This window comes from Folsomia candida, unplaced genomic scaffold (genome assembly GCF_002217175.1).
Source record: "Folsomia candida strain VU population unplaced genomic scaffold, ASM221717v1 Fcan01_Sc015, whole genome shotgun sequence".
Lineage (NCBI taxonomy): Eukaryota > Metazoa > Arthropoda > Collembola > Entomobryomorpha > Isotomidae > Folsomia > Folsomia candida.
In genome coordinates this window covers 581,709-609,410 of record NW_019091207.1, presented here as the reverse complement: position 1 = coordinate 609,410, position 27,702 = coordinate 581,709, and the positions used below count along the sequence as shown (strand labels likewise).

General features: G+C 39.9%; 4 protein-coding genes across 6 annotated transcripts in view; 2 read left to right on the top strand and 2 right to left on the bottom strand.

Moving 5' to 3' along the window:
* Nucleotides 1-570: 570 nt before the first annotated feature.
* LOC110856331 (forkhead box protein J1-A) lies at nucleotides 571-13,288 on the bottom strand. The gene is made up of 4 exons (XM_035856902.1): nucleotides 12,744-13,288; nucleotides 3,134-3,369; nucleotides 2,297-2,482; nucleotides 571-1,710 (listed from the first exon to the last, which is right to left on the bottom strand). The coding sequence occupies exons 1-4, from the start codon at nucleotides 12,774-12,776 to the stop codon at nucleotides 615-617; spliced, it is 1,551 nt and encodes a 516-aa protein (XP_035712795.1). The 5' UTR covers nucleotides 12,777-13,288; the 3' UTR covers nucleotides 571-614.
* Nucleotides 13,289-14,998: 1,710 nt separating this feature from the next.
* LOC110856174 (run domain Beclin-1-interacting and cysteine-rich domain-containing protein) lies at nucleotides 14,999-19,362 on the bottom strand. Of its 2 annotated transcripts, none has more exons than XM_022104638.2 (13): nucleotides 19,224-19,362; nucleotides 18,895-18,937; nucleotides 18,339-18,773; nucleotides 18,217-18,266; nucleotides 17,976-18,159; nucleotides 17,010-17,899; nucleotides 16,823-16,935; nucleotides 16,605-16,733; nucleotides 16,323-16,527; nucleotides 16,065-16,247; nucleotides 15,802-15,981; nucleotides 15,573-15,729; nucleotides 14,999-15,499 (listed from the first exon to the last, which is right to left on the bottom strand). In XM_022104638.2, exons 3-13 carry the CDS (start codon nucleotides 18,534-18,536, stop codon nucleotides 15,284-15,286), a joined length of 2,505 nt encoding a protein of 834 aa, XP_021960330.1. In that variant the 5' UTR covers nucleotides 18,537-18,773; nucleotides 18,895-18,937; nucleotides 19,224-19,362; the 3' UTR covers nucleotides 14,999-15,283. The 2 variants fall into 2 exon arrangements, with proteins under 2 accessions (XP_021960330.1, XP_021960331.1); XM_022104639.2 differs by having other exon boundaries at nucleotides 18,339-18,705.
* On the top strand, nucleotides 19,299-21,269 carry LOC110856175 (transmembrane protein 256). Of its 2 annotated transcripts, XM_022104641.2 has the most exons (5): nucleotides 19,299-19,440; nucleotides 19,804-19,891; nucleotides 20,240-20,492; nucleotides 20,563-20,684; nucleotides 20,749-21,269. In XM_022104641.2, the coding sequence occupies exons 2-5, from the start codon at nucleotides 19,820-19,822 to the stop codon at nucleotides 20,890-20,892; spliced, it is 591 nt and encodes a 196-aa protein (XP_021960333.1). In that variant the 5' UTR covers nucleotides 19,299-19,440; nucleotides 19,804-19,819; the 3' UTR covers nucleotides 20,893-21,269. The 2 variants fall into 2 exon arrangements, with proteins under 2 accessions (XP_021960333.1, XP_021960334.1); XM_022104642.2 differs by lacking the exons at nucleotides 19,299-19,440; nucleotides 19,804-19,891 and adding an exon at nucleotides 20,003-20,149.
* Nucleotides 21,270-27,097: 5,828 nt separating this feature from the next.
* The window catches only part of LOC110856166, a 147,475-nt gene continuing 146,870 nt past the window's right edge, over nucleotides 27,098-27,702 (top strand). The window contains exon 1 of the mRNA XM_035856882.1: nucleotides 27,098-27,155. The gene's annotated coding sequence lies outside the window, so the exon portion shown is untranslated. The remainder of the gene's footprint in view (nucleotides 27,156-27,702) is intronic.

Genomic DNA, 27,702 nt, shown 5'->3' with positions numbered 1-27,702 from the left:
ATCGAAACTAGCATAAAAAAAGTCAGAGCTATTCTAAATATTTCAATTGCATGACTTCAAATTTGTTGTCTCCAATTTATTTTTACTTACATAAATTCCCAGAGGCGAGAAATGATTAAAAATATGGGTTCTTGGTGATGCGTCAAGTCATACGTTAATTTTCTGGATTACAACACATACATACATGAATATGTACACTAGAGATTCTACGAAGATGTAAAATATATGTACAGTTAGTTAATTAAGTCAATGATATGTTGTTTTTATGCTATATACAAGTTAAATATACAGCGTAAAACTGCATCCCCACATTTCCTACTACTACATAAATATGTACTAAAAAATGGTTAACATTGAAAATAATTTCAACTAGAAATATCTCATTAGCAGCATGAATATTAATAAAATCAGTTCTGATCAAAATCAATTATTACATTAATTCACATGTCTATTCCCAGTGGCCGCGGAAGCGTGGGGACAAAGAGGGACAATGTCCCTACGGTTATTTGATGTCCGCATCATCTCCCCATCTTATATAAACCCCTCCCTCCCCCATCCTACAATCTGAATGCCCCCATGTCCCCACAGCTTCCGCGGCCACTGTCTCCCCCCTTTTATAACTCTCCACTCCTAATCAACTCCTCCAGATCCAACTCCGTCTCCAAGAAATTGATCGATGGACACCTCTCATCCCAGTTGCACGGCATTTGAATCGTGTTCAATTCCTGCGTCGTCAACTGGGTCAATTGTCCCCCCAAATGGATGGAATAATGGCTCGTCTCCTCCTCCATGTCCGCGGCCAGGGTCGAGATCTCGATCACATCCGCGGTCACTTGCGCATTCGTGAGCGTCGTCAATTCTTGATGTGTCCCCATTTCGTGGTATTGTGGAGATCTTGGAGGGGGTGGGATTTGGTCCCCAGTTTTATTAGTCGGGGGACGAAATGATTCCGACGATTCCGGAGAATCTATTGCAGGGTTTGACGACATTTCATCCTCCATTTGGACAACTGTGTTATCAAATGATAACGTCGTGGTGGTGGTCGTCGTGCTATACGAAGTTTGTTGGTTATCATCGCTGTTGAGGCTCTGATCCGCGGTGCAGAAAACGTAGACACATTCCCCATTCGCATTAAAAATTCGTTCCGCCGTCGTCAACTCGACGAATTTTCCTTGCTGCATTAAATTCGCGGATTCCGGGAGGATGTCGAGCATTTGGACGTTTTGGAGGAGAGTGATCCCCTCCGGGGGGGAATAGTTGGGGGATGACGATGTTGAAGTGTGGATGTGCTGAAGGACGGTGTTGTTAGTGGGTTGACCTCCCGGGATGGAGCCGGCGCTGGGCGAATTGGGCGTGCCAAATTGTGGGTGTGGTTGGTTTTGAGAGTTGTTGGAAATTTGGAGCTGGATTTCCATTTCTTGAGCGACGTATGGCGGATGGGTGTCCGGACAGTTGAGATCGCTGCAGGAATGGATTTGCATCATGTCGTGGGTCGTGATTCCACTCTGTTTCATGGCGTTGGTTACGATAGAAGAGTTGTTGTTTATTGAGGGTGGCTTATTTTTGTTCTTGTTTTTGGGGGGATTTCTCCGTTTTCGGAGACGGTAAGGTTTCTCTCCTTTGTCGAGGGATTGCGTGTAGGCGGGGTCAAGGCGCCAGAAGCCGCCTTTGCCAGGCTCGTCCTTGGAGCGGGGGACTTTCATGAAGCAGCTGGAATAAAATGATGTTTAAAGTGATTATTTGAGGTGATTGTTAAGTATTTATTTAGCAGATGTGGTTTAAGTGCATGGAACAGTGGGCATACAATTTTTGTCAAATTACATAGCATGGGGAGCTTTATAAAAGTAATTTGATAAGCGATCCACTGTAAAGACTGTTGTGTCCCGAGTAAAAATTTTGAACGATTTGAAAATTTCCTGCAGAAATTTGGCCCAAGTTTCTGCAGGGAAACTTTATACAGAGCGAATTGTGTATAGGATATGAGCAGAATTATGCTCATATATTTCTGCAGAATCAATAAACCGGTAGAAATTTTCTGCAGGATTATGTAACAAAAATTAAGCAGGATACAAGCTCTTGTCGATTACTGCAGAATTTGATACACTGACTTCTACTCGGGGTGCATAACGAAAGGGGTCCACGTCCCCCGGACATTACGACCGACATTTCGTTTAAACAAAGTGACAAATACCCACAAACTCTTCCCATATTTCAAAAATTAACACCAAGTATTTCATTGAAAACATACTTAATTTTGGATTTATACATATTATTCTCATGAAAAGAGTGATCTTACCGATTAAGCGATAGATTATGCCGGATTGAGTTACACCACGAGTTATCCGCAATCCTGTAGTAGAGAAAGCTTTCCTTGATCCACGCATAAATAGCGCTGAGCGTCATTTTGTTCTTATTCGCCCGCATTAGTGCCATACAGATCAAATTTGCATAGGAGAATGGAGGCTTCTCTGTTCTCGTCGTTCTGAAAATCAAGGACAAAATGGTAATTATTCGTTATGCACATAAATCGAAGCAAGAAGGAAATCTAATCTATGTAGGATCATATTTGATGACATAATCTCATACAAAAACCATGCAGCAATCATCATTAGATTAGGTAAGCCAAGAGTTGGGGGAAAGTTGAGTGATCTTTGGCTTGGGTCGAGTCGTGGGTAAAGATTACATAAAACATCAAGTTACTATTACTCAATTGCAGCCAATAAAGGTAAACACAAACTAATCTCCCCTCGATGTGGATGATGGTCCGTAAGTAGCAGTGGCCGCGGAAGCTGTGGGGACATTAACATTGTAGGATAGGGGAGGGACGGGTTTATATAAGATGGGGAGATGATGCGGACATGGAACAACCGTGGGGACATTGTCCCTCTGTCCACCCGCTTCCGCGGCCACTGGTGAAAATCCAGAGAAAATAATGTGCATCATTGCAACTTGATCCACCGCAAAACATTGATTTACTCCACAAATTGTTGCAACAGAGAGGCCAAATAAAGGTCCATAATATTTGTACAATTTATTTGAGAGCTATTGCGTTACGAATGTTTTGTCCTAATTATTATGTCAGCCTCCGAGCCGAGATCATTACTAAATTAATTGAATATTGCCCAACTCTTACTTGTATTCGTGTGCTTCGGACTCTTTCAATACTGGGATTCGATTGGACTTTTTGGACTGTGGCTTCGGGCTCGCTGGTGGCGTCGGAGGTCCCGGGACGGTCAGAATGTTGATGTTTTGCAGCCATGTCAGAGATGTGAGATCATCCGAGGGAGGTTTCAGAGTTTCTGAGTTGGACATCGTTGTAGGACAGCTTGCAGAGTTGGGGACATCTTCGTCCGTGTCGATGGGGGCATTCTAGAATTTTAGAAGAGAAGATTGACATGATTTATAATGTTGCAAGTGAAAGTAAAATACTAACAATGGAGGTTTCCCAGCGTATGCTCGCGGATTTTGCGAAACTAGTGTCAATTTATCACAAATTTAGCTAATATGAAATTTGCAAAAGACACGATCTCTCAATGGGCACGTTTGACCGAGATATTTGCATCCCAAGAGGAGAAAGCGCGCCTTCAAGTCGACAAATTTTAGACTTTCCAAATTTACTGCGCGCTTTCTCCTCTTCGGATGCAAATATCTGTCAAAACGTTTCCATTGGGAGATCGTGTCTTTCGCAAATTTCATCCTAATTAAATTTGCCATCGATTAACACTAATTTGCTCAAAATCTGAGAGCATCCGCTGGGAGACCTCCATTGTTAATGAAAGGTCCTTATCCTTAGGAAAAGATTGAAATTTTGAGATAACGGCATCATGCATAAATAGGTTTGGAGCAGTTGGAGCATGTGATTGCGAGGTTTCGTGATAAAAGCTTTTTATTTCTCGGATGCACGACAAAAATAAGCGAAGCAATCCTTCCAATTGCTCTCTGTCATTGATTGAGATGGGATTCATTCCACCGTATTCAGATCACCGCACGGAGAACGTTTTTTTATTTCTCCTGACAAGCAATGAGTCTGCGACAGAGAAGACAATCATTCCGACAATCAGATCGATTGCTTTCGTGCGACGGGGTTTGATATTACATGTGCGTGTGGGTGGTATGATGGGTTCAGTGAAGTAGGTTTGTATGTATGTCTGCATTACAGACTAAAAGCCTTAATTATATGCATATGCATACCAGAATCATTCACGTTTTTTTATAAAATAAATAATTCATCATTTTATAGACAACATCGGGACTTGTCGAACTTTAGAATTTGGACAAAAATTCGTCCATTACATAAAAGCTTAAAAGAAATAATGGAAGAATATGGTATTTTCGGGTTTAATACTAAAGGCGATCCGATGAATATAGAATTGGAACGTTTTCCAAGTTTAATTGTTATTGATCCAGTGACATTTTTTGTATGGAAACATATCCATGAATCTCTATCGCATGGGATTTTTGGCTTGGTTTTAAAACCAAACCAAAAATCCCACATCTGAGCACATCTCATAAACTATGTGTCTACGGGATTTCAGGTCTTTTCAACTCCAGTAGATTTTTTAAATAGATTTTGTTTTTAAACTTTTTCAGATTCTTTTTCAGCACACCTTAATCTGGATTGGTCTAGAAGTTAATTTTCATGGAGGTATTTCTGAGATATCTGAATTTGTTCCATATTCTTCGGACCACCTTTAGTAAACGAGACATGATAATGCGTATAATGCCGTCCATCAAATTTAAAACTTGAAAATTTTTATATTCGCCAAATGCTTTAAAGCAAGTTTTATAGTGCAATTCAACCCAGCAGGTACTCAACTTTCCTCTCTCCTGTTACGTTTGAGTAGTGCCACAAATTGGAATGTGTTTGCTGCCATGTCAATCTAAATGGATGCCAAGTGAAAGTACTATACACTCGGCCGGAATTGGGCTCATCCCATTATGTAAATTCTGTTTGTGAAAGCGTCCGTCTTCTTCATCCTTTTCACTGTTAACTTTCTGGGCGGAACTGACTCAACCCTTTATACCAACTACGCATAGATAGTTGTTCAATTTGAGACTTCCATAAGACTTCCCGTTGTACATCCGTTCAAGAGTGAATACGGTCTTGCGCAAATAGTAAGTCGGGGCAAGATCAGACACTACAAAATCTTGACTTTATTTTGAGATAAAACTGAAATTATGTATCAAACTGTATCAGATATGAGATGACGATAAATTGCTTCACGGACTGCACACGTTTCTTCATTCAACCAAAATGATCATTTTTATATGCAGCCAGTCTACGGATTCGAATCTTTAAACCATCTTTATAACCCTCAGGCAGCAAAGTAAATTTCGTATAATTCTAGTGGCCGCGGAAGCGTGTGGACAATGTCCCCATCATCTCCCCATCTTATGCAAACCCCTCCCTCCCCCCATCCTACATTGTTAACGTCCCCACACCTTCCGCGGCCACTGTACGATTCAATTTATGTACTCTCGTTTTTTTAACGCCATCATCATAATCTACTTCTTTATTTTGTACTTTCTACTTTCTCCTGCTCAAGATCCCCATCACCAAACAAAGTATCCTATTTTCCCGTGACAAAGAAAACTCTGCTTCCTTCCTTCCTGTCTGCTCCGAAGAAAGAATTCTGAACGAAGAGAAACTAATCGACACGTTTGTTTGGCTGATCGTGAGTGAGTGAGAAGATAGAAGATTGGAAAAGAGAGAGAGGAAGAGAGAAAATAAGTCGCACTACTTTTTTATCGTCATCATCAATGGATCCTTTGTCAGAGGGTCGTCTCTCTCTCTCTCTCTCCGAGACAGGTACAGACGAGTTCGTCGAATTCCCCCTGCCTGCCTGCCTGCTGGATGAAATGAATTAGGTGCCTGGATATAGATGACAATAAAAATTGGATTCATTTTTTTCGTGGTCTGGTCTGCTGAGGAGAGAGAGAGAGACGTAAAAGAAGAAGAAGAAGAATGGATCGATTATTCCACTTGGGCGGTTGGTACTAGCATCGCACACGCGATTCAGTACCTGAGATGTAAAGAGGGAGAAAGATTATAAAGAGAGAGAGAAAGACGCAGGCAGGGAGAGAAGCCAGTAGTGGAGTAAAGTATTAAATTATTGTCATGACATGGCTCAGGCAGGATCTGGCCGGGTTGTTGGTCTGGTTGGCGTTGGCGTTTTTGGCGAATGAATAAAGTCTCAAAGGCAGGAAGAAGGAGTGAGAGAGAGAGACGAGAAATGGGAGCACTGCTGCTGCTGCTGCTGCGGAGTCCTTTGTTCACGAAACAGCAGAGAGAGAGTTGAGGGAATTGAGGGAGAAAGAAAGTTTTATAGATGCTGACTGGCGGAGAATGGGAATCAGTGGCCGCGGAAGTGTGGGGACAGAGAGAGGAACTACGGGTCCCCGTCATCTCCTCATATTATGTAAACCCCTCCCCTCCCTTAATCCTACAATTTTAGTGTCCCCACATGTCCCCACACCTTCCGCGGCCACTGATAGCTATGACTGCCTTCCTTGTGCTAGCCTACACCTGAAGGGAAGGAAGCATATCGAATCAACAAAAACAACATCATACATACGAACGAACCCAACTTCATCATCGTCATCATCATCATAATCATCATCACGAATTCTCTCCCATACAACAATATTCCGGGTCAAGTGAAATCTAGGGGAACATTCACAACGTGAATGATTCAATGATGAATTAAAAAATAGACACAAATTACACCAAGATGATCCTTGATGACAACTCTGATCATGATCACATCACGCATAAAAGCCATTAGAAATCCGGGCGTTCGACTTAAACAGCTCCCAAGTTGCAACTTGGATTAGATGGCTTACATAGAATCTAATCCCAGAATATATGCTTGCATACTTTCCCTCCAGGGTTCAGGTGAGGAGAGGATATGATATGGAATAAAAGAGCTTGTGCCTGGTTCCGTCTGACTCTGGGTCTCTCTCACCCTCCGTCCTCCGATCCCAGCCAGGGAAAGAACCATGCAGACTCCCCATTATTTCCCAAAGTCAATCCAATCCAGCGAATCTAATCTAATCCTGCCAGGTGAGGCGAACCCATGGGGGAAATTACGCTCAAGTTGCTCTCTTAATTCAGCTCCACTCCAACGTACAGGTCTTGTAATGAGTTCTGCATCCATCCACCTGCCCCACCATTCCACATCCGAACCGAATTCTGTATTTGTGTGTGTGTGTGCGTAGGAGGGAATTTATAGTTCGTGTGATAAAACCCGCGTGACACGGCAAGATTTTAGCGAGGGTTGCGTTTCATTTTATTCTCATCTGAACGTTTATGTAAAAGCGAGCGGTCTTTAAAGAGTAGATGCTGAATCACGAAATGAAATGAAATGCCGCTTACTAAAGAGTAAAAACACGGAATGAAACTATGAACAATTAGTTAAAAGAGAAAACGCGAGGGAAAATAAATCTGAGCTGGTGGATGCAGGATTCTGCTCCAGGTTGCATTAGGCACCCATTAAAAGAAATATCATTCCGTGATTTCTTTACATCCCGAACAAAAGGTGGTTATATTGTGAGTCACGATCGCGTCTATTGGCATTAGTCAGCTTTTCAGCCTTGGATGGAGGAGGAGGAGGAGGTGGGCAGGAACAAAACGCGGCGTCAACGTCCGCCAGCTACAGCCAGCAGCAGTCCATCCGCCGACTCGAGGAGGAGAAATGCGATTCGAAAATCCGAATCTGGAGAAAGCCTCAAGACGCGGACGCAGAGAAGATCGAATCTCACGACGTCTTCTACCTCCACCACGACCACCACCACCTCTCCCTGCTGCCAACAACCAGTGGCCGCGGAAGGGTGGGGACAATGCCTCGACAGTTATTTGATGTCCCCATCATTTATGCATCTTATGCAAACCCCACCTTCCCCTTATCCTACAATGTGAATGTCCCCACGTGTCCCCCCACCTTCCGCGGCTCCTGCCTCCCAACAACTATACCAGATTATTTCCTGTGCTCCAAAAACTAACTCTCCCTTATTCAACTAACACACACGACGGACGTCTGCCTGCACAGAAAACCTGCCTCTGTTTAGTATGGAATATGGTAGAAAATAAAAGAAGCATTATATTGTCCAGGAAAACAACGCAACGGCACAAGAAGGACGACATGCAATGCAGCATTTCATTTCATAATAGGAAAGAATACTTTACTTTTATGGGATCGTTATTGAGCAAGAATGGTAAAAAATTTAAAAAGTTTTCTTCTCTTTCTCTCTCTCTTTCACCACACTGCAATCTTCCCAACAGCCGTCCCTTCTTTCGGTTGACAATATTGCGACCATCCCAAACTCCAATCCAATTTAATCCACCACCACCACCACCAACTCCCAAACGTCTATTATTAACAAGCGAATTTCTCTTCTCTCTTTTGAACCGAATTCTACTTCCATTACGTGATGTGGTTTAAGTGAAAGCAATCTACTCGCATGAATCTTTTGGCTGGATTGGATGGGGTATGGCAGAGCAGAGTTTGCGTTTCTCCCCGTTATTATCATTAATTATTCAGAGGACGGGACGACGGAGGCTTCTGAACCTTTTGCCTGCCATACCACTCCACTTCTCTCTCGAGCCATGAGCTGTCCTGTGTGTGAGCCAGTTTAAAGACCAGAGTGTGGTTGGTGCTTTACTGAGCAATCTCTTTCCCAATGTGCTTACTCACTTATTCCGAACGGTATGTTTTTAGGCGTCTCTTCTCAGAAGAGACTATAGCTCCACGCTTTAATGCCGTGTTGTTGTTGTGTGTGGTGTGCAGCCAATAACGGGGATGTTCTTGCTCCTTTGTGGAGTGGAGTGAAAGTACGGCTATTGTTCGGAGTCTCTCTCTCTCGTGGTAAAAGTAGTCTCAAATCTTTCATGAATTCTCTTTCTCGCACACAACACACAACGCAACATCGCCATTGCGCTCTTGGCATGGGAGAGAAATGCCATATCGTGAAAGGTATGTGTGTATGCAGTGGCCGCGGAAGGTGTGGGGACGTTAACATTGTAGGATGGGGGGAGGGACGGGGGTTATATAAGATGATGGGGACATCGACCAACCGTGGGGACATTGTCGACACGCTTCCGCGGCCACTGTATGACGGAGAGACCTGAGTCACTCTCAGGGACATGCTTTTTATCCATTCTTCCGAGAGAGTGTGTTATACCCATGGATGGATGAATAATCGTGACCAAAAGTAAATATGTGGCCGAGTGAGAATGTACCAAATCTAGCTTCTCACTCTCATTTATGCGACAGTTGACATGTGATGTGAGTAGAAAATGTTGTAAGTACGTTGTGGATGATATTTTGCGCAACACGCAATTCCAAAGAGAAAGTCGGACTAGTTTATTTTTTTTCCATCTCGTGTACGTACAAAACCTTTGTGTGGTTGGTTTCCTGTTTAGTAAACACTTTAGAAAGTGGGTTTCCTTCTAACTAACCAATTCAAGTAATTCGAGAACCACTTCCTGACTTTTTTAGGGGAAAGTTTCCGACTTTTTTAGGGGAAAGTTTCCGACTTTATTTTATGAAATTTTTTTAGAAAAATGAAATCTGTATGGTATTCAAGTCAGTCGTGGTGTAAATATTAGTGGTAATTTACCACCCTACCCTGAACAACATTCATAATTAACTCATCTCTAATTGCATAATTATAAGGCGTGTCGCACTGCTGGATTCATTAATATTTTCGGAATTTCCACATAGCTCGTCCAATCCAACCTTATGTATGAGCATACCTGTTGTGAGCTCAAAAGTATGCTTTAATTATGTGAGCAGAGCATTATTATTGGAAAGCAATTCAATACAAGCCAGCACAATTCCGACCATTTCCTCAAAGAAATGAAATGAAGAGAAGCTCAAGCAAGATATGTGTATATCTAGAAAGAAAGTGTGGCGACCGTCAGTGCCGGCGGAATTTGGTGGGCATAGGGAAATATTAGCATCTTGGGATGGCATAAGGAGGGACTTATTAACATGAACAAAATTTTGTTGAATTTCTTTGAAAATTGGCTAAATTTCTTGAATTTTGGGATGACAATGGTGTCCCTCTGGCCAAGTGACAGCAGATGCCGTGGGAACAGTTGGGAACATTATCATTGTAGGATTAGGGAGGGAGGGGTTTGTATAAAATGGGCAGATGATGAGTACATCGAATTACTGTGGGGACATTGTCCCTCTGTCCCCACGCTTCCGCTGCCAATGGCTCCTCTGTGAATACCGATCACATTCCTGCTCTACACCCGACCGCCACCACCACCAGAATAATAATGAACGCTTCAAACATTAATTGCTCTTCTCTCATCTCATTATTTTCGTGTCACGCCATTAAAAAGAAACTCGTTCCGTCCACGAAACCAAACTTGTCTATACATACACTCACTGCCATCCAATTGTCTTTCCTTTCGTTCCTCACCAAGAAGAAAGAAAGGCTGACGGACGAGATGGAGTTTCGGCTTTCTCATCAACTCGAGAGTTATACGTCCATACATAACCGAAAAGTAATAGTCTTTCCTTTTCCCTGAGAGAGAATAAATGAGAGTGGGAAGGTCCGGAGAGATAATGGTCATGAATAAATGAGAACCGGGACGTCGGAAACCGTCGTCGTCGGCGGCAGCAGCGGCGGCGGATATGTGAACGTATTAGGAGCAGCAGCATCTTGAAGAATGGATGGATGACACACATGCTCCTTGAGGAGAATATTTGATGAGAAAGCTAAAGCTACCCGAGAAGGAGAAAGTGAGCGAGTTTGGTTAGCTTTTTAGATTGAAGAAAGAAAGAAAGAAAGCCGTGCTGCAGGAGGAGGTGGAGGACATGCCAAACGAATAGTCAGCTTTATAGAGAGAGAGAGAGAGTAAAGAAGAAGAGGAAATATCGACCCGTTCGAGAGACCAGTTTGAGAGGATGTTATGCCATATTTTAGGTCATCAAAGAAAGAAGGACGTGTCCAAAAAGTGTCGTCTTCTCATCCACTACGGCAGACAGGCTCCTCTTCTCCCAAACTTCTAAACAACCCGCAGCCAAACTTTCTCCAAACTATGTAGATAACCAAAACCAAGTAACGAGCTGCCCCTCAATTGTGTACATGAACACAGCTGCCGCGGAAGGGTAGTGACAATGCCCCCACTATTATTCGATGTTCCCATCATCTCCCTATCTTATATAAACCCCTCCCTCCCCTATCCTACAATGTTAATGTCCCCACATGCCCCCACGGCTTCCGCGACCACTGTATTTTAGATGCAATATGTACCACTATTAACTATTATAAGCGGAAGCGTGGGGAAGCGTGGGGACAGAGGGACAATGTCCCCACAGTTATTCGATGTCGTCATCGTCTCCCCATCTTATATAAACCCTTCCCTCCCTCCCCTACTATCCTACAATCTTAATGTCCCCACACCTTCCGCGGCCACTGCATCAACACAACGTTCTTTTTTTTGCGTGGTGGTCTGCTATGTGTAGTATGCATCATGCAAACTTGTGAAATACAAATTTTTGATTATCCTGGTCCACCAACCACACGCCCTCATGCACATTCGAACGATGGAGGAAGGAGATAGTCCATCCATCCAAATACATGTGCGTCGATAATTCAAAGCGTCGTCCTTTTCCTTCCTCGTCTAAATTCTGCATGCAAGTTAAGCCGTCATATAAATGAGAGATATGTCGGAGCAGGAGCAGGAGATAGAAAGGATAGACTTATGGGACGACGATTTCATTGCTTTGCTGGGAGAATTGATTGAGAATCCTAATCTAAAATTTATGGAGAGAATCATGCATGAATCAGCCTCGACTGAATGGCGTAATGGGATTGGATTGAGTTGGACGGACGGAATTCTTCCCCAATTCTCCGTATCTATCTAGATAGATAGCTGACCTGTCGTCGTCGTCGGCTGTCATAAGTGCTTGGAAAATAGATGAAACAGAATTTCTGATGATAGAAATTGACATTCTTTTTTTTCAGAGATGAAAATCGAAAATGAAAATTTGACCAAAATTTGGAACAATTTTGTAAAGTAAATCAATTTGACTCTGAAAAGAGGATCCATACCTCCCACTCAATCGGATTGAGAGTAGCTTGAATGCCGAGAGAACATCGGATGACAGTTTTGTCCTCCAACAAAAGACCAATCATTAGAATGACATAGACCGACCGAGAGCAATTATGGAAATACCCGGGTTATTCCGTACATACAGAAGGCTGAATAGGCAAACATTTACATATATCTCGCATATGTACACTTGAAAAGACCAACTATTTATCTCGAGCAGTCAGCACTGCAATATGGACGTACGTAGTATTTGTGCGTGCTTTTCACTTTAGATAGATACTTGGTTGGTGGGATATTTCGATAGTTTTCTGATAGTGAGTGACGTTAGGTGATTTTAGTCTTTAAGCCCTGCCTGCACAGAATCTAATCTAATATGCGTCCGCCCAGTGCTACGTTAAGAAGGGGAAGATCACGCGTGATTTGAGGATGAGAGAGAGAGATGCTGCTTTCTCCGGGAGATGAAAAACGGGTATTGCGCCATCCGGGTGGGCATCTCTTGGCTCCTCCTCCCTTACCTCCGCCTCTCTTTCTACGGGCATCGTACTTTTCATGTAATTCTCGTGACGAATTGTTGTGTGCTTCTTTAAAATTGTACTTAAAAATACAAACCTGATTTCAAAATGATCTAGAAAGTTTCTAATTGGGTTTTAAAAAAAGAATTTTTTTGACTTACCGGTGACAGTGAAACTGCAGCGGAGTCGATCATCTCGATTTTTCTTCACCTCCCCTTTTTTGGATTTAAAGAACTTTCAATCAATTGTTCCTCTCTGAAAATAGATGATCTGCTGTTATTTTGTCACTTTTGTCGTGTCGATATCTTCATGAAGGTGACGAGATTAATCGGAGGGAAGGATGAGATCCGGGCAGTAGTCGTATTTTAGACGGGAGGGGGTGATGATGATGATCCGGGCAGCGTTGGATACGAAATGATGTGATCGGGTTCTAGATGTGGGAAGAAAGTGGAGGAGTTTCAGATCTCACCGTCGAGAATCCCTTCTCTCTCTCTCCCTCGGGGACGCTTGCGTTCGTTCCTCCTCCATCCCCAGCCAGCCATCCATCCGAATTCGGACTCAAACCAAACCACCACCACGGCAGCCACAAACCCGCTCACCAACCTGCTCGTCCTTCCAAATACTTCTTCCAAATACTGACTGGGATTGGATTAGCAGAGGAGTAATGCTCCGTCATGTTCTTTCTCTACTGGGCAGGAAACTGTAGACTGGACCCACGAAAAGACCGACCAGCTAAGATTTTTTGGCTGTGTATCGATTATACAATGGAAATGAATATAATCCGGTCCAAGTTTCGGGAAGGGAAGGGAGAGAAGTTTTCCACTTCCGGTTTGTAGATACGTAATAATATCGCATCTTGCTTGTCACAACTTCTAGCTAACCACAACCGCAACTTTGCTTACAAATAAGTTTGAGTATATTCGTGATATGCATTGTAATCATTGTGATATTATTGCTTCAGACGAATGTTGTAACATTTCAAGTCCAGTTCTGTTCTGAACGAATGGTGTGTTTCTTTCTTGTCTCCCTATATCCGGAATCAGCCTCCCCTCCACTCCACGTTTCTCGTCTTTTTACATCCGTCTCTGCACAAGGCATGCGATATTGTGCGGCAGGTATAGAATAGAGATAGGTAGACAAATAGTAATTCTAATTCTTATTAACTTTCGAGTTTGTGTTCGTTCCGGGTTCCGCCGGAGAAGAGGGTGAGTGAGTGAGTGGGAAATTATTGCTAAAAAGCCGAAGTGCAGCTTTATTTAGCCCGAGTCAGGTTGGTATTAATTACTGAGGTGGGCATAATACGATAACTATATATTTTTTTCTACGCATTTTACTCATTTTTGAACTTGATTACTAATTTCGTGCAAAACTTGGATGCGTTTTACGAGCATAATCGATAGATAGAAAGACAGACAAACATGACGGGTGCATAAGCCCTCATTTTTGAACTTGATTCCTAATTTGTGCAAATATTCATATCGATTGGATACATTTTACGAGCATGATAGATAGACAGACAGACAAACATGACGGGTGCATAAGACGCATTTTTTCCCATTTTCAATTTGTATTTCTATTTAATTTTGCATGGTCCACGTGTGTGCAAAATGTCATGTCGATTGCATAAGTTTTTCGATAGACAGACAGACAAGCATGAGGGGTGCATAAGCCCTTCCTCGGGCTACAAAAGGTGAAGGTGCATGATGTGTACGAGTCATTAAAACGCTACTCTCCCGTTACTCGTCATTTCATTTCACGGGGATCTTGCTCACTCATGTCATTTCATTTCTGAATTTTGAACGTCTGCTGGAAATTATATGGGTGGTGAGTTTGTGAGCAGAACAGGTGAATCTCATTATCATCATCGTTACTGTTTCTGTCCTCCAGGAGAAAGGTACACTTTATGTGCTGGGACCTTATGTAAATTTTATGATCAAGTTTTACTAGACTAAAAATCATATTAAACCATTTTACGCCTCTGGCAGTTGGGGTTAAAAAAATGAGCAAGGCTACACAGATGCCGAAAAGTCGTTGATTATAGTTTTACCCGATTGTTATCGGTGGGAAGTCCGAAACACGGGATGCAAATGCATCTGTTGTTCCCTTTGCGGAAGACGTATGTATTATCATGCACCGCAGTATGCAGTGGCCACGGAAGCTGTGGGAACATGTGGAGACACTAATATTGCAGGAATGGGGAGGGAGGGGTTTATACAAGATTGGGATATGATGCGGACATCGAATAACCGTGGGGACATTGTCCCTCTGAACCCACGCTTCCTTCCGCGGCCACTGGTAGTTTGGATAGTTGGGAAGATTGAAGGCGACAATATGACTGATGGAAATATCGTGTACCACTTCATCATAATTTTTTGGATGCTGACTAAATCAATGCATTTTTTAAATTTTCGTTGTGTCTGCTACGGAATTTTAATTTATGTAATACGAATCATCGTAAATAATACAAATACCCAACAATTATCTAAATATGAATGTTGTAAATACTCAGATTAATCCTTTTATCACTTTTTCATTCGTTTCTTCAGGTAACTTGTGAAACATATGTATGTAAACCACCTCTATAAAAGATAACATTTTCTGGTTCCTTGTTGGTTGGTATGTTTGGTTAGTTCGGCTTAATTAGATAAGTACTTTCTAATACGTCTTTTTTTGCAGTATGTACATATTGTTGTGACTTTTATCAAACAGCTATTGATGCCGGTGAAATTTCTAAAGTGTCACGTCTTTTGTTTACGCGTAGGCATTTTGGGCAGTCTGGCGAAATATTTGCATTAAAACATTTAAGGTGATAACAACTATAACATTTTGCACATCTGGAAACACGGTTGATTTGAAAAGGGAAGATGACATCGTTTCTTGAACATATTTCGCACACGAAGCCGAGATTACGGCATAGCTGAAATAATGGCAAGAATTATTGTATTTACTTTTGCGAATTTGGTAATTACAATATTACTCAAGCTTATTACCTCGCAATTAAGAACATGGTGAGTTGCTTGTGAAATGAAATCTTTCAAAATCATAGGCGATCCCGTGGAAAATCGAACGTTAATCAGATCTTCTAATGAACACAAGTCCACATCTACGGTATAGTACGTTGGGAATTTTCGGTACTCAATGTACAGCCTGTAGAAAGAAGGATCAATTTGTATTCTCTAACTGCATATTTTTATAATAAGGATATTTACGAAAACTTACGATTCGGCGGTCTTGCAGTTTTTTAAATATTCGTTCAATAAACCGAGTTGGATTCGATAATTCCTAAAGTTATTGAGCTTCACTTTCTTGGTGAGATTTGGATTTATCGCGATGACATTGTAAACAGGATCGGAATAAAGGCTTTCCAATAACGAGCCGCTAAAATTAGAAACCAGATACCTGCAAAGTGATCAAACAGAAATGTATTTTATACTTGGACAAATTAAGACTTGTTATTATACAATGTTAATAAATATTCTTACGGGCTAAAGTCCCATTTGTGCAAAATTAATTGCGGAAGTCTTGCTTTCTTCCCAGTGTGACATCCAGTGCAGAAATACCTCCCCAAATAAAAGCAATAACGAAATGTTGAAGCATATTTCTGATCCACGCGCATTCCACATCCGGCACATCGGTATCTTTGTGTTTCAGTCAGGATATGTGAACTACAAAAATAATATTGCTTACTTAATAGCTCCCAAGTTTTACAAAGAAATAACTTGAAATACTAGTTTCAATACCTTGGGGAAGGATGAATCGTAAAAATTATTTGTGGTCGTGGGGGTGCCCAATCTGTCGTTCCTCTCAGTCGCACAGAGTTGTGGGAGCTATCAGATTTTCCAGCGTACTCACTGTCACTTTCAGAGGTATTCGCCCAATTCTTTGGCAAAGGTAGTAAAGCCTGTGGCGTTTCAGCTTCCGACACCATCCACTGCAACTCGCATGCTAATTGGGGTACATATTTATGTACATTGGCATAAACACGCAAGCACAATAAAATATAAACTTCTAAATAAATTTACCAAGGGGTAATTGCTCATCTTTCATTTTTGCATTTCGGAGAAACTTCAGAGCAACGTTTTCAGCAGAGAATGAGGAAGATGCCAAGTCGTCGTCGGAATGTAATGAACTTGATGAGGAGCTGGATATTTCTGTAAAGAAAAACACATGCATCATAAATATATGGTTTATTATTAAACAAAGAACATGCACAAATATTTATGTGTACAAAAATATATACCAGTAGTTGACACAATGCTTGCACTGTGACCATCAGATCCAAGTTTTGCAGCCCGTGATTTTTTTCGCAAGTGAGAAGGTGGCCTTCTGGGTTGTTGTCTCCAGAATTCAATTCTAACCACGTAATCAAAGGGATATTAATAAGTTGTTATGCATGAGTAGTTAAAAAACCATTTAATTAAACTAACTCGGATTCTTCAGTTTCTGTATAAAGAATTGGCGGACGAGGAAAACGCTTCCCACTGTAAAATTTTCTGGTAGCATCCGGTTCAACAAGGGGTCCATGTCGTGCGTGGGATTTTGATTGTTTAACCGTTCCAAACACATCTTCCATTTCGTCCGGAGGAATGTCGGGAGATCTTCGAGTCGGCTTTTTCTTACCAACGCGATCAACTTTAAGTCGTTCAAATGCTGATATAATTGCTTCTGACACATTAAAGTGGGCATTTTCTCGATCAAGCTCTGGCATTGAGTCGCACGATAAGGATGACAAAAACGAAGTTAATGATTGTCCTGGTCGAGGTAAAGGGAAGCAGCCTAACGCAGGGGGTTGAAGAAATCCACCCGATTCTAGGAAAGACTGTGGTGCTTTTCTTGCAACTTCGGGAGATTTTTCTTGAGATAAAAAGGAGCTTCTTCGGTCTTCAGGAACTATGTCTGGAAATGTAGATTGGATTTTAGTTGGCGAAGCGTGAATGATTTTATGGACGGCACTTTTCTTTGACGATGAGCTAGATGAAGCTTGTGGTTCTTCTTTCCCATCTTCTTCTTCTGGGTCTTTCCGATTTTCGAAATCTAGCCCAGAAATGTGTGAAAATTCTGGAGGGGAACATACTGGAGATACGGAGGCGTATGAAAATGTAGGAATGCTTAGATTTGAGCTTGACGATGCTTCGTCCGTGTCAGTGATAGTTACAGTTTCAACTTCATTCGACGCTACAGGCACTTGATCAGAGGTAACAATGACCTCTGGGTTAACCATCTTGGGTAGGAATTCTTCTTTCTCGGCCCCTTCTTCATCAACTTCACTGGGGCGTTCTTCCAGGTCCATTTTTTGATTACTTCTTGCCGATAAAACCTGAGAAATCAGACAATTTTACATGCGCTCAGAAAATAATCATCATTATGGGGATTATCTATGGCTGCAACTTTACCAATTCAGCAGATATTAACTCAAGCTCGCATAATCTGTTCACATCTCTTGATCCCAACACGCGTAGGCAGTCAATAAGGTGAAAAAAGAGAGCGTCGTCTCGGAAGAAGGCCCAGTCATAGTAAAACTCGGAAATGTCCTTGTAAGTCCTTTCGAGCTCATCTGCAAGGCTATGGTCCAGCAATCTGCAAATGAAACATGTACAGTTTTTTAAGAAAATAAGCACTTATCCATCGACTTACCTCCCTTCCAACCAGACATCAAATGCAGCAAACGAAGTTTGTCCAAAAATCTGAATTTAATTGAAAAATTAACTTTTAATGATACCTTCAAAATAATACAATTATAATAACTCGATATATACCAAATGATGACGAATTTTTGCCCCATGTCGAAGAGCAGATTTCACACGAGACTGTAAATGGTTAATTCCGCTCCAAAGGGAAAAAACTGACTGTTTAAAACTATTAACGTCTATCAAAAATCCAACAGTTGCCACAATATTTGCTAACAGGTGTTCACTACTTTGCAATCGCTCATTACAAACTGCATTTAAGGCCATTTACTCCTTTAACTAAACGTTTGCTGACGGGCAAAATATTACTACTTCTATGTCCGGCGTCGTCTCGTAGAGTTTATTAAATTAGTTCTTGCAATGATGTAACGTCAGGTTATGTAAGGATGAAGGGTGTCGCTGAATACTGCCAACCGATCGCATATTTCATCCAGTCCTTTGTATAAATTCAGAAAATATGACATCCAATGTCCAAAATGATAAGCACAGAGTATAAGAGCGTACCTGAAATCACAAATATTTCAAATGTAAGTTTCAAGTTTGTTTGACATTAACTTTTAAACTCAAATTCAAAACAACAAAGAGTCAAACTTGGAATTAAAAGCTAATTTTTGTTATCTCTTACCTAAGGTCAACTCGAGGCTGGAATTGCTTCCACCTCCATCCAACTAAGTAAACCACTTGTTAATTCATAATTAAAACCAAACTATAAATAAACTATATAAACTAAACTAAACCCACACCACACACCATTAAATTTTAATGGACAGGTAAGTTTAATACATGGTCGAGAAGCTACATTTGTCTGGGCGGACAAATAACGATGAGAAGGATTGGTTCAGTTAGTCCTCTGGCTGATTTAATGGTGTCAGCTTAATTTAATTTAGCAGTAGAGAGACTACCACCATTTAACTAACTATTCAATGCAATTAAATTAAATTAATCAAAACAAACCTTGTTCCAAAAACTGTCACCATCATCTCATCAGCTGCACTGAATAACAAACGGCACGTTGCCCCACTCGACAATGTTTGCGAAGAGCAAATCTGACACTTGTAAACAAGTTCCAGATTCATCGCAATTCACAATTTTTTCGAAATTTCTAAAAGTTTCAATAATTTGACAAGATCAATCAAGTCTGACGTCAAAAAGTTGGTCCTTATTTACTCAGGTATGACACATAATTTGTTTTGTGATTGACGCATTTGCGTGAAATATATTGTTATTCTTCAAAGCGCAAGATTGATAAGTATGATGAAAGAATTTTGCAGCAAGATAGAATTATTCAAAATTTGGAATGATATCGTAATTATAATTTCTTTAATCTCTTTAGTCTTATTAGAGGTCAAGGATTAGGGTATCTTTACTTTTCCTCAGTAAAACCTTTTACCTTAACTTAGATAAACTAATTTAAATTGTTGTTAATTTGTTATTATGCTAGTTTGTTAACCTTTGTACTACAGTTTGTACAATACTTGTGTTGAAACATTCACTGGTTGGTGTTGTATCGTGGTTAATTTGCTATTACACGCAGGTTATCGCCCTGACGAATGTCTGATATTGTGGACAAATCCGGCAATCCCTTTAGTTCTTTTTCTCACGACGCCATGCAGGGTCTTCAGGTGAGGACTATTTAATGTTAATGTTGGGTTGTTTAGTTTGCTTATATAGTTTTGATAGTTTGTAATGTTATGCTCTTTTTAAGGCAAAACCGTATTAAAATAATAATATAGCTATTATTTTGTGTTGGGGTTTGGTTAATGTTAATCCTAATTTTAGTTGTAATTTGCCACTTGTTCGTTGAAGTTGAAGTATTTGGTTTGGCCTAAAGTTTACTAATTTTTGTGGCTTGTTGTGTTCTTAACATGTTTACGAATGCTGTAAGTTAAAGATTTTTCAGTATGGGATTCTGTCGTTTGTATTTATTGATTTACTTTTATCAGTTAATTTAATTTATAATTTTCTTCCAGGACATTATGAACTCCACCACACAATTTCTTGGCCCAGTTCTTAAAGGGCTGGTGGACGCCACGGTAGGAATCATGCCCGGCGGAGGAGGTGGAAACAACGGTTCTAAGAAGGATTACAAGCAAGGAAAAAATATGTCGACGAAATCGAATGGAAATGGGAACGGTTTATTTCTGCCGTTTAACCGGAACTTGGTCCGAATAGCAGGGTTATCTGGAGCACTTGCAGTTGGACTGGGGGCCTATGGAGCTCATGGTATGATTTTTAATATGACAATTACGAAATTTACGATTTGTACACATTAATAATGCTTGTATATTTCCAGTTATCATGGTCAATGACAAAATCCCAGAAAATCAGAAGCATTCATTTAAAACTGCAAACATGTACCACTTTATCGGAACATTTGGATTGATTGCATCTTCGATGAGTTCTTATCCTAAAGTGGTATGTAATATTAATTCTTTATTCGAGTTGGAAGAATGTACTTAACTATATGATTTGGCTTTAGTCGGGATTTTTGATGACCCTTGGAACATGCGTTTTTTGCGGGTCGTGTTACTTGTACGGATTCACTGGTGACCAATCCATGGCAAAATTAGCTCCCTTCGGTGGATCTACGCTCATCGTTGCATGGTTGTCTTTGGTCTTGTAATTTGTTCTTCGTACACATGTGACAGGAAACAAGGAGTGGGCAGGATAATTATTTCAACAACAATAAAAAATCTACTTATTGTTAGTTAGTAATATATTTAGGCTCATGATAAGCATTACTTTACTTTAGTTGTAAATGTGAACAAATAGTTTATTTGAATTTGAACTGTGATTTGAATTGAGACATTATTTAAAATCCTAAGTGGATCTAGTCTATTAATTTCGCTGGTATGATAGAGTAGAATGTTAAACCATGCGGTACACGATGATTATTGTGTTTGTAATATAAGATTGCTGTTTTGTTGGCTATATTGAGTTTAAAGTTGTTTAAAGCTGATTTAAAAAGCTTAATTAAATGTGAAATGTGTAAAAACTTGAGTGTATTTTATGCCATAAATTTAATTTAGTTTGGATTTCATATTTAAGTAGATACGAATCCTCGATTCTAAAAAGACTCCTCAGGTCACTTAACCCGCAACAAAAAATAACTTACAAATCTGTATTTATGCATATTTTAATTTTCGGATTTCCCATCTGGATTTTAAACTTCACTTTTTTGAAGCAGTCAATGAATGTCAACCGCAAGTCAATAATAGACCCGATATGTATGCAGGAGGAAGAAGCCTAGACTTTTTAAGGGTTTAAGGGTCGTTAAGATTGAAAAGTGTCATAACCAGCAATGCATGTGCAAGTACATGCATCAACTTATTTCAATCTGTAATCATCTTCCTCACCATCTTTCATCTCTCCTCCTCAATCCCTTCTTTCTTTCCAAAATACATTTACATACATATGTACCCAGCAGATTTCAGATTCCATCTCCCATGAAGAAAGTTGTGTACAAATCTGAAATAATTTTTTCCTCTGTGCATTCAAACATTTGTTCGGGCCATTTTTTATGAATATTTTTAAAAAAAGACTTGGGTTCGGTTTCATTATTATTATTCTCAAATATGTATGTATTTTAACCCTTTCGGTTCTACCGGAATGTGTAGAATATTATGCATGTTGATGATGTCGGTGGTAATGATATAGCTGAGAATTATTAGTGGTGGTAACTGGAGGAAATTGTGAATATTATTATTAGTTTAGTATCCTTATGTCCCTTTCTCTTCTTCCGTCCGTGGTTATGTATTTAAAAGGGAGAGGAAAAAAGAAGCGTCTCACCACCACCAGACCGAGGAGATCTTTCTTACGTAAACTATATGCTCAAAATCAATAAGCTCTGTTTTTTACAGGCTTCTTTCGGTTCGGTTGAGTTTATCATGGAAAATATTTGGGTTCCATGCACTTCTTGTTAAATAACACGGCTTTATTTTACCCCTTTCTCTCTCAAACTTCCGAATTTCCTCGGCAATTACTTGCTTAGCCAGGCATATGTAGTTGCATATACGTATAAATATTATACGGGGTTGAACTTTTGGAGCTAAAAATGGTAAACTTTGAAACTGTGAGTGAACTGGAAGGCGTGTGAATGCATTCGTTATTATGTCGGCATTGGTTGTAAACGAGTCTGACTCAAAATGGGCCCTTAAGCACTGTTCATTTGTTTTATTCATGTTTTACCCGATCCGATAAGATGATGACAAGTTCAAGTTCATTTCATGTTCAGTCTTCTCCTCCTCTGGTCTTCTAGATATGGTTTTGAAAGCGTATGAAATTCAACATGTTAACATTTTGGGGAAGTTGATACTGCATTCTTTTAAAGGGTTTGGTGCATATGCTTTTGATCAGTATGGAACAAAGTCAGTTTCTCATGCTGCTCATACTTCTGCTTTACACTCTCTCAATAATGAATGAATGAATATAATTTTTATTGATTTTACCAAAAATTCAACTTATTCGAAAACGAGAAAAATTTACACCCAGTTTCCACCCTTCTTCGTCCTCAATACGACAAACTGGTCCTGACCCAGCCAGGTATCCCGATTCATCCAGATTTTTTCGCCCACTTTCCTCATTGATTAGATTTTTGCTCTTTCTCACAGCTGACCATTTCTTGAAATGAATTATACAGATCCTTGGGAATTAAAAATTGGTGCGTCAATAAAATGAGCACTGCTGTGCAGTGGCTGCGGAAGCCGTGGGGACATCTGGGGACATTAACACTGCAGGATAGGGGAGGGAGGGGTTTATAAAAGATGGGGAGATGACGGGGACATCGAACAACCGTGGGACATTGTCCCTCTGTCCGCACCCTTCTTCCGCGGCCACTGCTACCGTGGACATGAAAGGAACATCGTTCCAACTATTTAAATCAATGCCAATTATTAAACGCTAGACAATCTCCATCTCCAGATTAAAAGTTTAAGTTGAAAGATAAAAAAATAAATGGGATCACTGCATTATAAATCGACCATGTCGTCGTCTCTGAGTGAGTGAGTTCCGGAGCCTGGGAAGCTTTTTCCGTGAAAAGGGTTAAGTCTAGGAAAAATCCGAAGCTGTTCATTCTGGAAGAAGATTTTCTACAGAAAACAAATGATTTTTTAAGACGCCAATCATTAATGAGTGAAGAGACAGTTTTTTAGCGGAGACAAAGATGAATAATAAATGAGACCGTTTATGTACGTATTTTCGTATGTCTGAGAGTTTCCAACTTTGTGAAGTATTACGTTACATGAGTGGAGTGAAGAGAAAAACTGAAAAAGTTTCTTGAAATGGGGATCTATCTGCATTCCACCGAACCGAATCATGACAAATATGTAAGTACGTAAACCACCCCTCGTTCCCACGATCTGCATATGTACCCGGGTAGCAGCAGAAAGAAACAATCCCACCTCGGCGTTTTACGCATTTTCTCTACTTTTCTCTACTTCCATACATAACTTATGTACAGCTTAACCAATTACAGGGGCCCCGGAAGCATGGGGACTGGGGACAGAGGGACAATGTCCCCACGGGTATTCGATGTCCGCATCATCTCCCCATCTTATATAAACCCCTCCCTCCCCTCATCCTACAATATTAATGTCCCCAGATGTCCCCACGGCTTCCGCGGCCACTGTCAACCAGTATAGTTTACTTGCATTACATAATTCCTCTCGGGTTTTCTGCTGGCATGGATGGATCGAAATTTTAAAATTGGATGGCTGTTCTGTTCTGTTGTTGACGATGATGGTTGGTAGGAAAAATCTAAATTATCAGAACCCCAGCAGCAGCAGATTGCTGTATAATAGTTCCCCTCGTCTGCATACTTGAAGTAGAACGCATGTAAAAATGTATGTATCGAGATTCTAGGGCAGCCTGTGAGTGACTATTAAGATTTTATTTTTTTCATATATGTCACCATTACGAGGTTTATGGTTACCCAAAGTAAACTGGAAACTTACCCCTTTCTTTTTTCTTGCTTACTCATTTTCCACAACAAAAATAATATGATAAATATGCACATATGGGGATTCAAATTTTCGGTTTTTTCATCATCATCATCCCCACGTCGCATTCTCTCCTCTTCGGTTAAAAAATTCAAGACCTGCATGCACTCATAACTTAAAAACATTTCTCAGCCTTTGGTTTGGTGAATATTTGGGGTGCAATTTAACAGAAGTAAAATTTAAATAAGTAAAGTGAGTGAAATGAAAATGAACCCTTTCGTTCCATTTTTATGAACCGACTTCTGCTGCATATCTGCTTTCTACAAATACTTACTCGGCTTGGGAAAAAGGATTGTGTTTGAATGAGAGAGCAGTAAATTGATTGCATTTTTGTTCTTGTCAGGGTTCGCTTGGATGGGAAGATGTTGGTGGAAAATTTTAAAATATGTACATAACTCGTCTGCATATTTGCTGAAAATATTTCCATGTGGTGGATGTATGTGTAATGATGAATAAGAAGATGCTCGTTACTGTCTGAAAATAAATTCGGGGCAATTTGAATTAAAAGATAATAATTTTCCTAATTTTTGGTATTTCAGAATCATAAATTTTAAGAAATCGTGGAAAATTTTTATATAATTCGTCTGCATATTTACATGAAAATATTTCCATGTAGTGACGAATAAGAATTATCTTTATCTAATTTACTCCCTGCAAATAAAATTGGAGCAATTTGAATTTGCGTTATTTTAATTTTCCTAATTTTTGGTATCTCATAAAGAAATTATGTATTTATGTGCAGCATTTTTTAATAGTAAAAGTTAAGCTTTAGGTGGTTTTGCGGTTGTAAGGACATGATTGTCTGGGTCTTATGTATCCTTAACTTTTTATGCACTTTTTACGGCTCGTTGACTCTCCCGTTTAATGCTTTACAATTACTGGACAAAAAATGGAGAGGAGATAGATGCTCGCACAAGGTAATTTTTACGTACGTAAGTAAAAAAAGTTGGATAACCACTTGTCACAATTCTCCATGAGATGCTAGATATATTTTCCATGTAAATAATTTAAGAAATTCAATCCAAGACTCATATTTAATTGAATTTCTTTTCATTAAGATGAGCCAAATGCAGCTTATTTAGCCAAGCCACGCCACGCGTCCACGTCCGGTAGCTTGCAAGTGGTCATGTTTTCGTGTCGCTACTTACTTCTACAACTAGTTTTTAAACGGTATGTTTCTCTGTGTTGTTTTACAATCACGTAATTACATACGTATGAACTTAATGGATTTCCACGAATTCTATGTATGACTGGCTAAGAAAGAGGGTAATATTTTCCCTTAACTCATTTTCCACCAGTGTTTCATTTCATGTAAAAAGATTCCCCTTAAAATTAGACACTTTACATTATTCCCCTGCTTTATTTTCAGCATTTTACGGTCTGCTGGCTCGTTCGCAGCATAAGTTTGTGGTGTATGTATATGCATACATTTGTCATTTGTCTCGTTGCTTGATAAGACAAGGAGATGAATAAGTTATGACGACTTCTTGTTATGCATGTTGTTGTGTGCGGTATGTATGTACAAATGTACATACATGTGTTCCACTCACACTCCTCGTTCCTGATTAATGTCGTGATGGGATAATATGGAAAGGAATGGAGTGTGTCCCTACACATTCGTAAAAAAAACCTGTACAGACTTTCTGACAGGGACGACGGACTACCTGTTAAAAATTCAGCCAAAAGACAAATGACGGAAGAAAAGGGGGACATATTGTTACGTGTCAAAATATGTGTGTATGAGCCGGTTTAGTAAATATGTAAGTATGTACTGCTCCCGTTTTCCTCGGAGGTGCATCATTTATTCAGCTTTTTACAAACCCGGAAACCTTGTCGCGATCGTACATATTGGTTTAAAGTACTTATCTCTTTCAATGTTGATGCCAACTGATCAACAAAGTTAGCAGGGAAAGATAAGCACCCTGACCACGCTATGGTATGATTGGTATGGTATTAAAGTCTCGTCATTTTACATATATCTTACCTAATAATAAGGATCCATTCGCAACAATGGCCGCGGAAGAGGGTGGACAGAGGGACAATGTACCAACGGTTGTTCGATATCCCCATGTTTATAAACCCCTCCCTCCCCTATCCTACAATATTAATGTCCCCATCATCTACCCATCTTATATAAACCCCTCCCTCCCCCATCCAATGTCCCCACACCTTCCGCGGCCACTGATTCGCAGTGCAGAGAGAATGTGCGAGATAAGAAAAAGTCTCATTCTGCATCACCTCATTCGTACATGCCTAATTTTGATGCAATGACATTGAGATATTCCCATGCAGAGAGAATCTCGATAACATTTACGCATTTCCCTATAATTTGATCATTTTATTGAGCATGTTAATACAGCAGATTGATATTATCAGCTTACCCGTGACACAATTATATGTATGTATGTGCATTTAATTAAATACGCAATTAATGTATATATCATCCCCGATATATTCATCGGTTTCAAACCGATTTTATAGAAACATATCATTTGCATATGTTTACATATACGCCCAGAATTTATACCTATGCAGACAATTAAAAAGCAATTACAAAACGGGTGTGGAATTGGGTAAATGATTTACTTACCTGTGAATATTATGTATGTACATATGCTTACTTACTTATTATATTATTATTGAGGAATATTTAAATAAAGAGTTAATGAAACAAGTTGTGAAGGTTTATATTGCGATAAAATTTACAAAAAACGTGATAAAATCCTTCCCTTTATTTCATGGCGTGTGTTTAACCAAATGCCAAAATCATGGATGGATGAAATGAATGCATTGTTTGCCTTGTGTCAAAAGGATTGCTTTAATTATTTCACAGATATTTGGATTCCCAGAATTCTGGATTTTATTACGGCTCCTCCAGACGGGAATTAAGGTAGGTAAAAATTTGTTTGCAATTTTTTCGCAATTTTTTCTTTAAAGTGGCGCTTGCTTAAAGAATTTCTGAGAAATATGAACATACATTCGTCCAAAAATAGCTCCACATTTGGTGTTAAGGTTTACGAATACCTCAAGTTTTTTAAGTACGGTACACGAAACACAATCAAGCCGCCTCCAATAAGGCAATAAACAATAGAACAGTTATTTCTGAATGTGGGAAACTATTATTAACTCGGAGATGTACTCGTGGTTGTGAATTTTTTCTCGTTAAAAATCTGCTCACTTATTGTTTAACTGAACAATTCTCACTTTTCGCAATAATAAAATTTAAGTTGTTATCCGTACTTACATATTTATGTTATGTACGCGACTCAATGTTCATCTTCTTGATGGACCAGACCAGTAAAAGTAAAGTAAGATATTAACATTTGAGGTGACACAAGGTTTGTATGTTCGTGTCGTTAAACGAGTCGTATTATAAATACACTGCGCAGTGACGGCGGAAGTTGGGGGGGGGCATATGGGGACAGTACCATTGTGAG

Excerpts from the sequence above, each read along its gene's own strand:
- LOC110856175 (XM_022104641.2), top strand. The coding sequence starts at position 19,820 with ATGTCTGATATTGTGGACAAATCCGGCAATCCCTTTAGTTCTTTTTCT. Across the intron at positions 20,493-20,562 it reads GGGGGCCTATGGAGCTCATG|TTATCATGGTCAATGACAAA; the intron begins GTATGATTTTTA and ends GTATATTTCCAG. Across the intron at positions 20,685-20,748 it reads TGAGTTCTTATCCTAAAGTG|TCGGGATTTTTGATGACCCT; the intron begins GTATGTAATATT and ends ATTTGGCTTTAG.
- LOC110856331 (XM_035856902.1), bottom strand. The coding sequence starts at position 12,776 with ATGATCGACTCCGCTGCAGTTTCACTGTCACCG. Across the intron at positions 3,370-12,743 it reads CTGCAGTTTCACTGTCACCG|AATGCCCCCATCGACACGGA; the intron begins GTAAGTCAAAAA and ends CTAAAATTCTAG. Across the intron at positions 1,711-2,296 it reads CATAATCTATCGCTTAATCG|CTGCTTCATGAAAGTCCCCC; the intron begins GTAAGATCACTC and ends ATTTTATTCCAG.
- LOC110856174 (XM_022104638.2), bottom strand. The coding sequence starts at position 18,536 with ATGGCCTTAAATGCAGTTTGTAATGAGCGATTGCAAAGTAGTGAACAC. Across the intron at positions 16,936-17,009 it reads ACAGAAACTGAAGAATCCGA|AATTGAATTCTGGAGACAAC; the intron begins GTTAGTTTAATT and ends TTACGTGGTTAG. Across the intron at positions 15,500-15,572 it reads ACCATGTTCTTAATTGCGAG|CTATGCCGTAATCTCGGCTT; the intron begins GTAATAAGCTTG and ends CCATTATTTCAG.